Genomic DNA, 15,514 nt, shown 5'->3' on the forward strand with positions numbered 1-15,514 from the left:
TAGAGCTTCGGAAACAGTAAAACAGCGTGAGACACGAGTACATAAAAATGAGAGAAAGAGCTACTACATCTAGAGGTTCAGAGACAGAACTCTGCCAACTGGAAACACTACCCAGTGTTCTCCCCAGAATTTTTTTGTAGCCGGGTGGTATAAAAGGGTGTGAGGCAAAACACTGCAAATTTTGTGCTCCCAGTTGTTTATGCCATTGGTAATCAGTTACCTCCTATTGTTTCAGTGTTCTACCTTCTCCCAATGATTTGTTACAACTTTGTAATGCCTTCCCCGTTATCCAATTTTTCTATTCTATGTATTTTGCCACAACTGTCCTATGCCGTGTATTGTGACCCAACTTATTAGTGTTCTAAGTTCATAGCTCATATTAGCAGCAAAAAACATTTACCCCTTCTGAGTGACTTAGGCACCTAGGATTGGTAACAGGCCGTAAGTGCTGGGCTTTTTCAGAGCTAGAAGTTTTTTAAGAAGCAGTGGTTCCTGGCATGAGGAATGGACAAATGTAACCTTACTGCTGGTGTGAATTTAGCCTAACTTCAGATGTGCTCCTGTGTCTATATTTTATTAAAGTGAACTTTTGTGGAAACACTTTTTTTTCAGCTTCCACCTTTTCTCTAATGCTCACTTGTACGTTCAGTGCTGCCTTGCACTGCGCATGCATGAGATTGAACACTTTTTTTACATTATAAGAAAGCCTCTGAAGGTGCATGCACACATTGGAGCAGTGCAGAACCTCTTGGGATATGTGACGCAAACATCCCAGGAGGCTGCGGATTTTCCCTTTGGTCTTTACCGAAATGGAAGTGAAGACTGAGGGGGAGAGGTCCTCTCCACAAAGGTGTAAAAACAAAAAAAAAAAACGCAAATTTTTTCATTACATAACAGAGAAAGTCACTCTTTAATATAATGTTAAAAATGTGGAGATGCTTTAATAGCATTATGCATGTGATCAGATGGGGACAAGACAGACAGTGATCCCCTCTCATCACTGCCCATATTCTATATAAAAACACTGTCTGTGATGTTTATCCGCAGTGTGTAATAATGTCCTCGGCAGCGCAGTGTGATCGCTATGTGAGTGTAAAAGCTGCAGCAGTGGATACATTTCACAGGCAGATTTTTTTCTTTAAACAGAAATTCCAGCTAGTGCTTTGAGATGGGGGTGGGGCTGCCTGTGTCTCCTTCACATGAAGGCTGAACTGTGTGTGCTCACCTCTCATCCCAGCAGCAATCCTCTGAAGGGATGACAGAGCACAGATGGCACAGAGCAGCCTCACTGAGATCGGCGCTCAGGATGAGAGCTGCTGAGGAGAGCTAAGCGGGGTATTTACAGCAGGGCGGAGCAACCGGCTAAAACCCTCTGGGGAGAACTATGCTACCACAAGAACTTTGGAATTACACATCAGCAAATACCTCATATAGTCAAAGCATTTTCTTAATAACATCAGAAAATACAACTCATGTTTCCAAATGACATCATTTGGCGCCACATTCACGGTGCAAGGACAAATTTACCATCAAGCAGGATCGTTACTTCCAATGCCAGATCAACCATCAAAATTTCTACAGCTATATTTTATTAAAAAGGAACTAATAGACACTGACCAGAGGTGCACCTACATCTCAGGAACAAAGTTTCAGATTGTCTTAAAGTTACAAAGGATGTTTCATGAGAACAATGTTCTTATTAAAACATGTAAAACAGCATTGGAACATATGCCATTAATTTAGGTTAAATAAACTTAATTTATTTGTACATTGTACTTATACTTTTAAAACCTGTAAAAAAAACATTTCTTTGATTTACCACTATAACTTTCTTTGATTCCTTTGCCTGTATAAGATTGCAATAAATAAATACCCGGGCAATTCCAGGTAATCAGCTGGTATTATTATTAATAATAATAATTAATAATAGTGTTGTTACATTAAACAAAGCACCTAGCAGCATTTGTGCTATTATGTCTTCATCCAGCATAGTTAGTCTGTTTGGCACATCTTTATTGTATGATGTTAGTTCAATTTCTTGTATTACAACTCCTACTATAAAATGTTTCTCAAACTACAAGCCCAGGTGCTATAAAGTTTGAGGGTCTATATATCATAGGTATTTAAATCATAATGAAAAAGAACTTGTTTTGTTGTAGTAGTCTTTGAGTTATGAGTTACGTATGCCAAAATCACATCTAAACACTTTCGAATGAAGTATAAGGTTTGGTTCAAACAGGAGGTCTGGGGTGAAGAAATCGCTGCTTCCTATCTGATGAAAATCCCAGCTGTTGGGCAGACGCTTCAAGCAGTTATTGGCTTCTTGGCTATTTTTGAATAGGAGTGGTGGAGGCTAATCAGCAGCAATCAGTGGGTCACCCGCAAACTGCCCAGAGCTCATAAATCCCCCTCAGTCAAAAGATTTTTACAAATATGTCTAAGGCCTGTTTGATCCTAATCTTCTACATTTCCAAAAAAAAAAAAAAAAAGTATAGGTGGAGATATGTAGATCAGGAGAATGTAGATCAGGACACATTGTTCATGATGTGTCTTACTACAGCATACTGGTATGAATTGGCCCTGAATACTTTGAAAATGGTTTCATATAACAACTAGTTATGTTGGAATTGACATACCTGAAGTTAGTATTTAAACAATGGATACATTCTAACTGCTTTTAGATGACTTTTAATTATAACCGGTGACCAAGCCATCTGAGGAAGTGTTTGTTCTGGTATATATGTGAGGAAAGGATATATGTTTTTACACAGGTGGTAACTGACAGCCAAGTGACATTGGGGGAATATGTAAATTAGTACAAAATATCAATTCTTTTTTATGCCACTTAGGGAATTTTTTTTAATGAAGAACAAACATGCAAGCACCATGGATGTTTACCTGTCAGCAAAATCTGTCTTAAATGTTTTCTCTAAATAGTAATTTTAGGTTAACATTATAATATGCAAACATGTCTTGGAAGATCTTTTGTCAGGCTCAAAAAATTTCATTTCATTTTGAATTATAAAGCACATTGATACAATGTGCATCCACTGATTTTTGTTAGTTGTTCACCGTTACTTAATATACATAAAGTGAAAGTTAAACATCTTTTAATTGTGGCATTAGGATTATCAGTGATTGCCCAAATGTCTTCATAAATACCGTTTCTGTTTACATGTGTTTTTTGCTATGATCCAAAAAGATATCCGCTAAACTGTTAAGAAATTATGTTCCCACCCCTGCAGAGGTCTGGGTAGTCACAGACCGATTATATCTACTGGGGACATTAGGAACGATCCTTTAACAAATAAAAAATGCAAGCCCTAGAAGTTAGGCAAAACCAAAAGTCAAACAAAAGTTAAGTATCGAGTCAAATTTTTAATTCATCATAAAAAAAAAAAAAAAAAAAATAAAGGTTAGCACCTGTTGGTCACACTTGACAAAAAAATCCATTTGAGTTTCAAATTTTAATTTTACTTATATTTTACAGATACAGAAGTTGATGTTGTAGGCATTTGCCATGAAGGACAATTTCTTGTGGTTGGAGAGAGAAATGGCAATGTTCATCTTATTCACGTGCTCTCCAGGCAGATCTTGATTACAAAGGTACCTTTATTTAGTACATACTATTTTTTGTAAGAGTTGAAGGCAGGTTTTTTTTCACATGCAAAAAAAAACTTTTTTGAACTTTGCAAAATATGTCTGTAAGCAGAAATAAAGCTATTAAAAGTTTAATAAAGCAGTAGGGACAAGTGATGTCCTGTCTGCAATAAAATAAGCTTACCTGCCTACTTTAATTTTTTTAAAATCAAGTCCAATTTTAGGGCTAAGATTATACAGGCAGGTAATCACTCAAAATTCAATCTAGGAGGTGTTAGGATTCACTCCAGAGTATTTACAACACTGTAGTAACTCACGGTTCTCTTGCCACATGTCACATTGGGGGCTCTATGCATGTACAAAACCTGAGCCTGTCTGAACACATCCCAAATGTTAAATTGTATTGTTTTGGATTGATGTTATAATTTTTTCTTTATGGTAACATTGAATTAGTGCTTATGATTTTATAAATGTTATGCTAGCAACACGTGTGTGTGTGTGTGTGTGTGTGTGTGTGTGTGTGTGTGTGTGTGTGCGCTTTAAGGGGTAAGAACTGCAAAAATTGGATCAAAAGTGCATGTTCTTGTGTTTGGTAAAAAATACATTTTTTTATTAGTGGCCTTTATTTTGTTTTTCATTCATGCTTTTTATGTCTTTGTTTTAGGCTATGGTACAAAGTTGTGGAAAAAACGGTGGACAAACGTTTAAAAAGTTATTTATAGAAAAAGATGGTTCCAATGAAGGTTGCTATTTTTTGTTTACTGCATAATATTTACTACAAATCAGTGTTCTCCCCAGCCCTTTTTAGTTGGGAACACCACCTGGCACCACAATTTCTCTGTTTAGTTGGAAATGTATAATATTTAAAATAAAACTGAGAAGGAAAGTGAACTAGCACTGGGATCATGGTTAGAATTTTTTGTTAGGATACTGCTAAGTTCCAGTGTCCCTTGCTTCTCTAATAACCAGTGAGGCTGCTCACCACATATTGTAACCAGAAATATGTCAGAAAATATATGGGGTCACAATGTGACCATACATGGTCTGCTGGATTTTGCATTTTAGGCTACCATGAAATTTAATGTAAGGGTGAAAATACGCTTTTAATGTATTATGTATTATCTTGATTGGATCCACTGATATTTTCTAAAACTACACTTTACTTTCCAAGTGTTCTGTTGGATATCTTGGACTGGTGTGTCTTTCTGAGGTATTTTCTGCTTGAGAACAAATATATAAAGAACTGTTCTTTTGCAATAAGATAACTGTACATACCTTGTTTTGTATACAGTGCTGGATTTAACAAAGTGGTTTAACTGCAGTTTGTGTGTGCTTCACGTAGGTGAAGGAATAAACTCCTTTCTAGCACTCCTTATTATTGCACTGACACTGCACTTCAATAACTAAAGTCTCAGTAAGTCCTAACAATGTAAAGAGGACCTACCTATTACCTATGTAAAACATAAACAAAAAATGCAGCCTCTCATATAAATGTGGCACATTTAAAGATGAAGCTGAAGATGCAGATGAGCAGCAGGTCTTAAATTGAAAGCAGTGTCAAAATATCACAATATTTTGGTCCATACTGAAACTGTTTCATGGGATGTGGATAATCCCAGAAGATTTATTATCTGTGACTGTATACCATGTCGGGGTGGCCGGGGGGGGGGGGGGGGTTGGAGTTTAGGAGTTTATAGTGTTCTTAACAGGCATGGATTTTAAAGCTTGTTGTCATTTTTTGTACCACATTCTATGTTTTGATACTGATTTACCCCAATGTTCTTTTAGGTGTGTATCACATGTTCCTTTTGACAAACGGAGGCCTCTACTGTATAATGTACTTTCACCTCGCAAGGATAAATGATGGTATGCTAAAATTATGAACTCCTTTTTTTGTAGTATTTTCTGAGGGGTGTAAGGTTTTCATTCAGATTCATCTACTAAAACTTTTCTATACAAAATATTTCAGATAACTTTGAATTTGCTTATTTGTTTTTACAGCCGTGGAGAATATGGACTTCAGTTCTGCAAAGGAGGTAGTTGTTTTTAACATTTAACACCGGCTGTGTTAATTTTTCTCAAATGGTCGCTACTATTTACTGCCATGTCTGTTAATTCAACAGTTGGAAGGGAAACTCAAGACTTGTTTCACATCTACAGAAAAGTATCACACTGAAGGTTGCTTGAATTTGGTGATTGGAGATTTGACAAGTGATACTCATCTGATTGTTGGGGTAAGCAAGTTTGAACACCGTTTACTAATCTTTTATTTATTAACCCAAAACTTTTCTGGGTCACTTGGTATCCTTAAACTTCCCTTTTTGTCTGAATTATTGCACTCTTGTCTACTCATGCTTGAATTCTCCTTTGTTTAATACTCTCTCTACTAAGTTTTCTCATGTGGCAAATGCAAACTAAGATCAAGATATCTAATTCAATGCTGTCAGGCCTGTTTTCAAAGTTCGTACCTGTTGTGCCCAAACTGCTCTGGTATATTTTGATCTAGCTTCCTGGAGCTCTTCTCTTTAATTTTAATTGGAGCTGATAGTGAGGCTTTGGGTTTATATAAACATAGCAATGTGTACATACTAGAGAATATTAGGGATTGGGCACTAAGTTGTTACCAGCCATGCATAAGGTATGTCATTAACACCTATAATCCTCTTTAATAATAAGCCTTTGTGAGTTTTATTAAGGATGTACTTCTGATGCTTCAGATAAAAACTACAGAATACACCCATCATTACCTCAGACGAGGTACTATTCTCCTATACAATCACTTTAACTTCTTTATAGAAAATGTAAAGGGTAATGTTTACTCTTCTTTTTGCTCTCACCAGGGAAGGGGTGATTATGCACTCTCAAAATGGAAGATGGATCCGGTGAAAAAGCATATTGCTGTTCAAATTCTTGCTGATTCAAATATGATCCAAGGTAACTGTATTGTCCTTTCTACGTATTGATATGCAGTTTTTCTTTTAGATATGAAAGGCACCTGAGGTTACATAATCTTTGTTTTTGATTTCTTTCATGTTCAGGTTTAAAGAAACTACAGATTTTGGACAATTTGCTGTTTGTACTGGATGAACATGTAAGTAGGCATGCTAATATTTATATAAAGGTGCAATTTGGATGGGGGCAGCTAGAGATTTAGTGAAATCCCAGTCATCAAATGTTCTTTTGATGAATGAAACTCCCAGCTATGGGTACCTATGGATTCACAGCAGCCGAGAAATATAGGAATCAGGGACTCTGTCCTTTAACTGTATGGTCTAAAATAAAAGCCATTAAAGGTCAATTGTCACTTCTACTTGCTGAAAATCGGTAAAATATGAAGTAAAATAAGTCTTACTGTCATCATTGCAGCCTTAATTCTAAAGTGATGAATCATATAAATGTAGGTGTGTATGAGTTCTTGGTTAGAATTTCTACTTGCAGTGCTTTTTTTTTTTTTTTTTTTTTGTGAATCACAAATCATACATTTAACAGCATGAAAACAGAAAAACGACCCTGAGGCTGGATACATTTTGGCACTAAAAGAAAAAAATCCCCGTCATAATAACAGATTTGTTAAACATATAAAATCTTTGGTTAATATGTTTCTGTGGCAGTTCACTTTAGTTTCTGTATACTAATTATCCCCCTAATTTTAACAGTTGGTAATACATTTTTCACTTTCAGGACATTCTAAGTGTATGGGATGTGTACACACTGGTTTTAGTATGGGATTGGCCTTCCTGTCGCATGTCAGACTTTCTTTTAACAACTGAAGGCGATTCTTCATCTTCAGTTACACGGTATTTCTAAAATGTGTTTTTATTTGTTTTATTTTTTCCATGAGGAATGTATTACTATTACAGAACATATGTGCTGTATCTTTTTGCAGGCAAGCGGACACTAGCCTAAAGCTTATAGTTTTAACCGTTCCGAATGATAAACAGGTAAGCGCTGCATTTTAAACAACACATTTGCTCCTAAATTACAATGTTTCCTGTCATCCATCTCATGGTAACATACATGTTCAGGTCTAGGCGTAAAGAGTTTACCTTTATTAAATACATGCATACCATATGCAGATAAAGTGCTGATGCATATGGAGTTTCTTCTGAAATAGAGAATGTAGAAACGCCTATAAATGCTGTGTCGGATGTTAGTGACAATAGGGATCATTTTTTAATGTCATGTAATATATTTCAGGCACTGTATTTCACTATTTTACTGTGTTAAAATCCCTCATCAAAGTTCATTGATTCTTAAGTATACTGTAAAAAGGAAGTGTGGTAATCCTGTTTTTAGTTGATACAGATCACTTTCCTGTATGTTTTTGGCTCACAGATGAGAAACCTGGCCGTGTATTCCTTACCCACTATGAACCATTTATATTCAATTGAAGTGTCAGATGTTTCCAGTCTTGTTCAAATTGGCATTACAATGGTAAGTATAATAATATATTATTTTCTTCTTAAGAGTGAATGTTGTACATGTTTTAAGGGTAGAAAATGATGTCCATGGGGCCCACTGCACTCCACTCTATAAAAATGAAGGTGGAGCTTACAGACACAAAGTAGTTGATTCTTTCTGAATGTATTGCTTGACTTTTTTATTTCCATGTTGAAATGCAGAAGAAAATAAATTGTTCCATTTGAAATGGAATATAAAGTTGTTGACAAGCTTCCACATTTTGCTATTTTATATACACATCTAAAATAGTTTTTTTTTTTTTTTTTTTTTTTACTTTTAGGACACAATTTATCTTCTAGAGGGAATATATGATAACAATGAGAGGTATGTTCAGTCTTTGAAAGTAAATTTTTTTTTTTTTAATTTTTTTTTTTTTAATTTTGTATTTTTATCTTTTACATTTTTAGATCATCTGAGTGTCTGGTGAACGTGCTTGCACTGAGATGTCTAACAGAAGCTTTGCCAGAAAACAGGTATGTTAATGAAAGTTGTGTTAATGGCACAAAGATGTGTAAACTTTTTTTTTACTGGTTGTCGTTTTGTTTGCCAGGTTAAGTCGATTACTTCACAAGCTTAAATTTGAGGAAGCAGAGAAGTTTGCTATACAGTTTGGACTAGATGTTGAGGTATGATATCAGCAATTTCTTTAGGTAATGTCCTTTTGTGGTAATGTTACACTAAAACAGGTTTATTTTTTGAGCAGCTTGTGTATAAAGTAAAAGTCAACACCGTACTGGAGAAAATGGCTTCTGCATCTATTGGTAGTTATGGACAGTCTCTGTGGCATGAGCTTGTAGATGAAGCCAAAGACAGTTTGGTTAAAATTAAGGTATGTCACTAGATGTTTCTAGTTTTTATATTGACATTTGTCTGACCATTTTAAAATTGTGTCTATTTTATATGTATGCAGGATGACAATTTTGTGGCTGAGTACTGTGTTAATGCCCCCTGGCCAACCTATGAAACTGCTTTTGATATGCTGAGTTATGCAAAAACCAGGGTAAGACATTATTTCTCTTACTGCCTAAAGTATTTGTAAATTTTTGATGATTAATCTTTATGGTCATGTGTTCCTGGACTGGACGTGTGTGGCAGAGCTTGTGTAATTGGTCTTTTCTTGACCTCAGTTAAAAATGCTTTTGTTAGCATTTAAAATACAGTAACTAATGCAGTTGACCTTCTGACCTGCATTTGAACTGTAGAAAGCAGGTTTTACATTTCCAAAGAATTTGTTGTGAGTGCAAAACAAAATGAACCAATACCCATCAGTACATGAACTTAAACATACATTACCTTTCTTCCTCACCAATCAACTTATGGGAACCATGACATCTCTATCCAAGGATTTGTGAAATTTGCTGATAGTTTTAAGCACTTTCCCAAAGAAGCACCTCACATGCTCCTCCATACCTGAAACTGCCATGTTTTGATTTTGAGTAAGTTATTCCTAAGACCACATAGTAAAAAGCTGCAATATATATGTAACTGAGGTGTGAGGAATCAGCGTCAAATGGTAAGATGGCACAGAGACAACTCCACACTTCAACTGACGGGCAGCCAATCCAACTTACAGCCACTTTTTGCTTAGCGCAGGATGTGCTAAATATGTTTCTCGGCCTTAAAAAGATGTGGGGCCTGGAATTGGGAATCTGCCCTACCCTGCTCTTGCAGATTTTGAGTAAAACCAGCCGGCAGAGAAACTTACAGGTTCCTTGGAGACAACTTAATACTCATTTTACCTCAGATGTGTCCCCATGTTACAGCTAATTAGCCTGTTCATTCCTATGTAAGATTTCCCGTGTATGCCAAATTTAGAAATGATACAAGGTAACTTCTAGAAGCTATTACAACATAAAAAGTATATAGTATAACAACTATATACAGTGCTCAACCCAGAATTTTTTTTAAGCCGGGTGGGAAGAAATTTTAGGTGGGTGGCAGCCCCTGTATTGTGACCAAACTCTTTGGTTATAACAACTATAAAGTAGTTGTGTATTTTTACAAATTTTTATATAAATGGGTATGTAACTACCCGAAACTGAATACAGTGTTCTGTCATACCCTGAACAGCAGCATCCAGACTGGGAGTGGGGGTTATATCAATGGGAGCTGATTTAAGCTCTGTAAAGTTTATGAGTTGAACTCATATCTTGGCACTGTGTGTCGTTTTCTTTGTTGTCCATTCAGAAAGCTGCAAGTGACATTGCTGTGACATAATTCTAAAAGACAAAGTGGTGTCCCTCTCCTAGCTGAGCTGACTGATACAGTGTCATTCACAAAATGGCTGTACAGAATTACAAATAATTTGGCAAATACTTCTGTCACATGTGTGTATCTATTTATCTGAAGTAGAAAATCAAAAATTCACATCTACAAAGGAATTCATTTTTTTTCTTTTTGGTAGCTTGAACATTTTTTCTTTCTTTCAGATTCAGAAAAAAGAAGACAAGGCTTTACCCATCACATCAGATGATATTCCCATTTCCATCACAGATGTAATAATCTATACATTTTATAATCAGTTGTACTAATGTAGATGTCAATGAAATGGTAATGCATTATTTTTCAACATTTTAGGTACTAAGAGCACAGGCCAGATTGGCTACTTTTTATGGTGCTTTTGGACCAGATAAGTTCAGGTTAGTGTTGGTTTTCAGATTGCAGATGTAGGTATTTAAAAACCAAAATAGCCTTATGTTTTTTTTTTCTTCTTTTCATAAGTGGAATTGCATGGATAGAGTTCCTAAACAACAGCAATGTCCTGAAAGACATCTTCTATCAACTGGAAGAGATGAATTTGTCATGTGCACAGTATCTGTGGCTAAGACACCAGGTGAAGTAATTAAAAAAAATCCAGTTTCAGTTTTTTGTTCAGCTTTTTTGGTTGGTTTTAGGCTTTAATTTTTTTTCTCATATGTTGACTAATATTGGTGTTAAACTATATCCTTTTTTCCACCCTCATAGGCGGAATTAGAAAGCAAATTTGATGAAAAGATTCTTGAGAAGCTGCTTGGCATAATTCCTGCAAATATCCCTTCACAAGAATTGTGCCTTTGGTTTAAAAACATATTGATTCCATTTGTTAGAAGAATTGTGCCAAAAGGACATGTATGTTGATTAATCTTTTTATAACAGCATCTCATATTAAATGTTTTGTTTGTGTTAGGAGAACAATTTGAAAACATTTTAAGGTTTATAGCAGACTTTACCACTGATCTCTATGTAAGGTTATCAAAATTTGTGTGCATTCTATAACAGGAAAGGTTATATAACAAACAAGACTAAAGAAGTGTCTTGGAATGTACAATATGTGCGGAAGAGGAGCATGGAGGATATGACATCAGGCAATATGTGCAAGAAAGGAGCTTGGTGGATATAGTGATGGGCAGAGGATAGGCTGAGAAGCCATGTATGCAAAAAATTTTGTCATAGACCTTTGAATGATTAGTAGGGGCAGGCAAATATACCCTATAATACGTTCTGCAAGGCCTGAGCACTGAGGCCTTTACACAGGAGGAACATAGGTCAGAATCAATACTGAGAAACTAGTCCTGTTAAAAATAAAGCAGGTTATTCCACAATGTGGTATGAGAATGAGATATGTCAACAGCACTATGCCATGTAAAGGTGGTGGAATGACACTAAAAGTAAGAAAAAGTATGTCCTGTCATTAGGTCCAGAAAGAGTGGATGTGGGAGTTTTTGCAGGGCTTTGTTTCCTGCAAATGTTTTAGTAGCTCATGGGAAAGTGGAGCAGAGGGGTTAACAAATATTAAATAATAATAAATTAGCTGATAAGTGACCTGAGGGGTTTAATGTTTATTCTTTATAAGCCGAATACTGTGGTGTAATGCACATGCTCCGCAGACTGCGTGCTATTGGGTTAATCAAGGAACATCAATGTGTGAACAAAGGCCTGTCTGTACCTTACTAGAGAAAAATGCCAGTCTGTGTTAGAAGGAAGTTCTCACTAGGGAAAGTCAAGATAAGAATTACTGCAGTGACAAATTAAAAGTAGTGCTTCTTCTTTCTAAGAGGCAGAATAAAATGTAGCACCCAATAAACCTGGGGTGAAAGTAGGACACAAACCGTTAGTAATTCTTTTATAGTTTTTGTTTTTGAATGCAATATTTAAGCTTACCAAAGTGTTTATCATTTTCTTTGTAGAGAATTATAGCAAAATGGTTGGAGCATAGAGCGCGATCTTTAGAACTTACAGATAAGGTAAATCGAAAACCACATACCTTGCTTTGTACCCTGAAAACAAATTGTAACAGATGAAACCTACAGCAGCTGCTGCTGTTGCTGCTAATGTAGAAATTTTATCCTGTTAACTTTAAGCTTATATTCCTATTACTTAACTTATACTCTTCTTACTTCCTAATTCCCTGGTTTCATGCATCAAATTTTTGTTTTGGGAACTCAAGTAACACGGGTAACTTTAGTCTGTTGTTCAATAAATATTTTTTTAAATTTTAATTATTTACCCACTGTTTGCACATGCCTTGGGTATTCTATTATTGAGTTTATCCTTGTTGGGTCTACACATTGGGCCTAATTTATTAGACCTCTCCAGTACTAGAGAAGATAGACTATCGTGGTGAATCTGGGTGATCCAGCAAACCTGGATTTAGTCTAGGATTTAAAGCATTTACCAACTAAGAACGAATGCTTTTTAGGAAATCCATTCTAGGTTTTCTGGACCACCCAGGTTCACCCATGGTATAGTCTATCCTATCAATTTATTAAATTTATCTTATCAGATTTATTAAATCAGGTCCTTTATGAGCGGTCTCATCTTTCCTGTTCTGTTGAAACTGTAGTGGAATGTACTGGAATATGCAAGGAAGAAAGAAAATTCCCAGGTGGATACGAACCATGAAAGGGAGCTCTCACAGTTGGAGTCCCAAAGACCCAATAGAAACTTGAAACTAATACTGCATATGCCAGTAACAATCCACTTTCCAATTTATGCCTTACTAATTCCCAGCTTGTCTCTGGATCTAAGTGTTCTTTGTTTCATCTTTGAACTATGTGTGTGGTAAAACATGACATAGTGCTCGACACTGTCTTGTATTTCTTACCAATGTTGTCTGAAATTTTAAAATATACTTCCTATGAAAACTGATGATTATGTTTGTCTTTCCAAAACTCTTCTCTATTTAAAAAGGCAAACTGGCCAGAAAATGGTTATGAGATGGCAGAAGTATATTTTACATCAAAGAATCCTGCTGAGCTTGGCATTGCCGCCTCTTGGTTGTGGATCCATTTGGTAAGTAAACAATACTTTCCACACTTGTATCACTGCTTTTGAATAATATGAGTGATCTGCTTTTATGGTGGAGACCTCACTATTTTTAAGCTATTAGTTCTGTATTAGTACAACTGCATTGTATCTTGAATTCTTTATTGAATTCCATAAAAATCTTCTACAACAGTTCTAGTCGCTTTCTTTTGCAGCTTTACAATGCTTGCATTAACGTTCACCTCAATGCATGTATTGTGTGTTAGTTATCTTGTTGTTGCACATTTTGTGTTGGTGTTGTGCATAGATTTGCACTTCTTTGCAGCACACTTTAAATAATATGACAGGCCCTTTATTAAAGCAGCTATGATACATAAAAAAAACAAAAGCGCCAACATATTACGCAGAGCTATACATTAAATAGGGGTTGCAAATGACAGACATATACAGACCGTGACACAGGAGGAGGAGAGGTCCTGCCCAGAAGACCATACAATCTAAGAGAATGCATAGAAACTCATAAAGTGTCTTGTGAAGTGTTGTCATGCTTTGCCAGCTCCTGGTAACAAGAAACACTCCCATTAAAAAAAAAAAAGTATCAAAAACATGTCAATTCATGGTTTTGTCATAAAATGCATCTGAAACTGCATTATATTACATGACATAAAGAAACACATAGGTATGAATGGGCCTTTTATTTTTTTTTTTTTTTTGGTAATTAAAGAAAGAAGACCGTGACTGTGAAGAAGTCCAGCAGTTGATGAAACTTGTCACCAGTCTCCAGGAGTTGGTGGAATTGTACAGAAAATATAACTGCAGACTTGCCCTTTCTGAATTTGAAAAGGTAAGAATTGTTCTATGATTTTAGGAAAAAAAGAGTTGCTATGAAATTTTAATGATCCTAAATTCTTCTCTTTACATTTTAGGAGACTACGACTACAATTGTATTCCGTATGTTAGATAAAGTCTTGGCTCCTGAGCTTATTCCATCCACTTTAGAAAAGTTTATTAGACCCTATATGCATCAGCATAATTTGAATGAAGAAGAACTATTACTTCAGTACATCAAGGTAAATTAATTACAAAGGAGTCTATTTTTAAATGTTTTCAATAAAAATGTACCCAACTTACAGTTTCACACCCGTATTTAATTAGAAAGTATTCGATTCAACCTTTACTAACAATTTATAAATTTTTCTAATTGTATCCAGTGAAAAAAAAATTATAATTTTGTAAATGTTGTACAACAAAGTGTAGATGGGACAGATAGTTATTCTTTTCAGTATATTCTTATAAGGCAGCCTTTTATTATCAGTTACAACAGAATGGAGGAAATATGCTGGTAAGCACTTTATTGAACCTAATTATATATTTCAACCAATAAATAAAATTTATCAGCAAATCTAAAAATATTTCAGATGCATAATTGGAAATGTGTTAAATAAATTCACTTTTATATTTTAGGATATGTTAGAACGCTGCAGTTCTCGCTCTGCATCATTGTTTGAAACTGCCTGGGAGGCAAAAGCAATGGCTGTTATTGGATGCATGACGGATACAGATGTAAGTAAACCCATCTATTTTACTCATATCCTAGAAAATGTTTATAATTTCTTTAAAGACCATCATGTTTGGTTTGTGGATTCACTGATTTACGTAGTTGCCTATATATTGAATTCTTTACACAAAAAAATGCATTTTTTTTCAACATGCTAACATTTGTGGGTTATAGTACAGCGCTGCGTAATATGTTGGCGCTATATAAATCCTGTTTAATAATAATAATAATAATAATAATAATAATAATATTTTTCACTAAGGGCATTTTTCTTATCAAGTTAACCTGTGCATAGTTTACAATGGATAAACTAGAAAAATGATTGAGGACCCTCAGACAAAGTTATAGCTTATGTTCCTTACTAGTGCATAACAAGGCTTTTCATTGGGATGGTTTAAAATTTAAAAAGATAAGAAACAGTGCTTGTTAGGAATTGAAGTCATGGTTTTGTTTCTGTTTGGGATAGAGTAGGGATTAGGTAAATCCCTTTATTTTTATGTTTTTTCCCCTTTCTCTTGCACACACTGGTCACTTTAGATGCAATTGCCAGGTTTTTTACTTTTAATGTATGAACAGGTTTACTTTAAAGGAATTTAAGAAGAGAAGTGTGTTCCCCTAAAAGGAACTTATACTAGTTTAGCTCAATTGTAA

The 15,514-nt window shown here is 35.3% G+C and overlaps 1 protein-coding gene across 1 annotated transcript in view; it reads left to right on the forward strand.

Moving 5' to 3' along the window:
• KNTC1 (kinetochore associated 1) overlaps positions 1–15,514 on the forward strand; it is a 50,401-nt gene that overhangs the window by 6,394 nt on the left and 28,493 nt on the right. Inside the window, exons 4-27 of the mRNA XM_072413931.1 lie at positions 3,491–3,606; positions 4,265–4,343; positions 5,389–5,466; positions 5,602–5,636; positions 5,724–5,834; positions 6,441–6,534; positions 6,639–6,691; positions 7,282–7,397; positions 7,487–7,541; positions 7,936–8,034; positions 8,342–8,385; positions 8,469–8,534; positions 8,612–8,687; positions 8,765–8,890; positions 8,972–9,061; positions 10,491–10,556; positions 10,639–10,700; positions 10,783–10,894; positions 11,026–11,169; positions 12,228–12,284; positions 13,231–13,332; positions 14,030–14,149; positions 14,232–14,375; positions 14,770–14,868. Of these exons, the coding sequence (XP_072270032.1) occupies positions 3,491–3,606; positions 4,265–4,343; positions 5,389–5,466; positions 5,602–5,636; positions 5,724–5,834; positions 6,441–6,534; positions 6,639–6,691; positions 7,282–7,397; positions 7,487–7,541; positions 7,936–8,034; positions 8,342–8,385; positions 8,469–8,534; positions 8,612–8,687; positions 8,765–8,890; positions 8,972–9,061; positions 10,491–10,556; positions 10,639–10,700; positions 10,783–10,894; positions 11,026–11,169; positions 12,228–12,284; positions 13,231–13,332; positions 14,030–14,149; positions 14,232–14,375; positions 14,770–14,868 (2,144 nt within the window). The remainder of the gene's footprint in view (positions 1–3,490; positions 3,607–4,264; positions 4,344–5,388; positions 5,467–5,601; positions 5,637–5,723; positions 5,835–6,440; positions 6,535–6,638; positions 6,692–7,281; positions 7,398–7,486; positions 7,542–7,935; positions 8,035–8,341; positions 8,386–8,468; positions 8,535–8,611; positions 8,688–8,764; positions 8,891–8,971; positions 9,062–10,490; positions 10,557–10,638; positions 10,701–10,782; positions 10,895–11,025; positions 11,170–12,227; positions 12,285–13,230; positions 13,333–14,029; positions 14,150–14,231; positions 14,376–14,769; positions 14,869–15,514) is intronic.

Source organism: Pyxicephalus adspersus, chromosome 6 (assembly GCF_032062135.1).
Source record: "Pyxicephalus adspersus chromosome 6, UCB_Pads_2.0, whole genome shotgun sequence".
In the NCBI taxonomy this organism is placed as follows: Eukaryota; Metazoa; Chordata; class Amphibia; order Anura; family Pyxicephalidae; genus Pyxicephalus; species Pyxicephalus adspersus.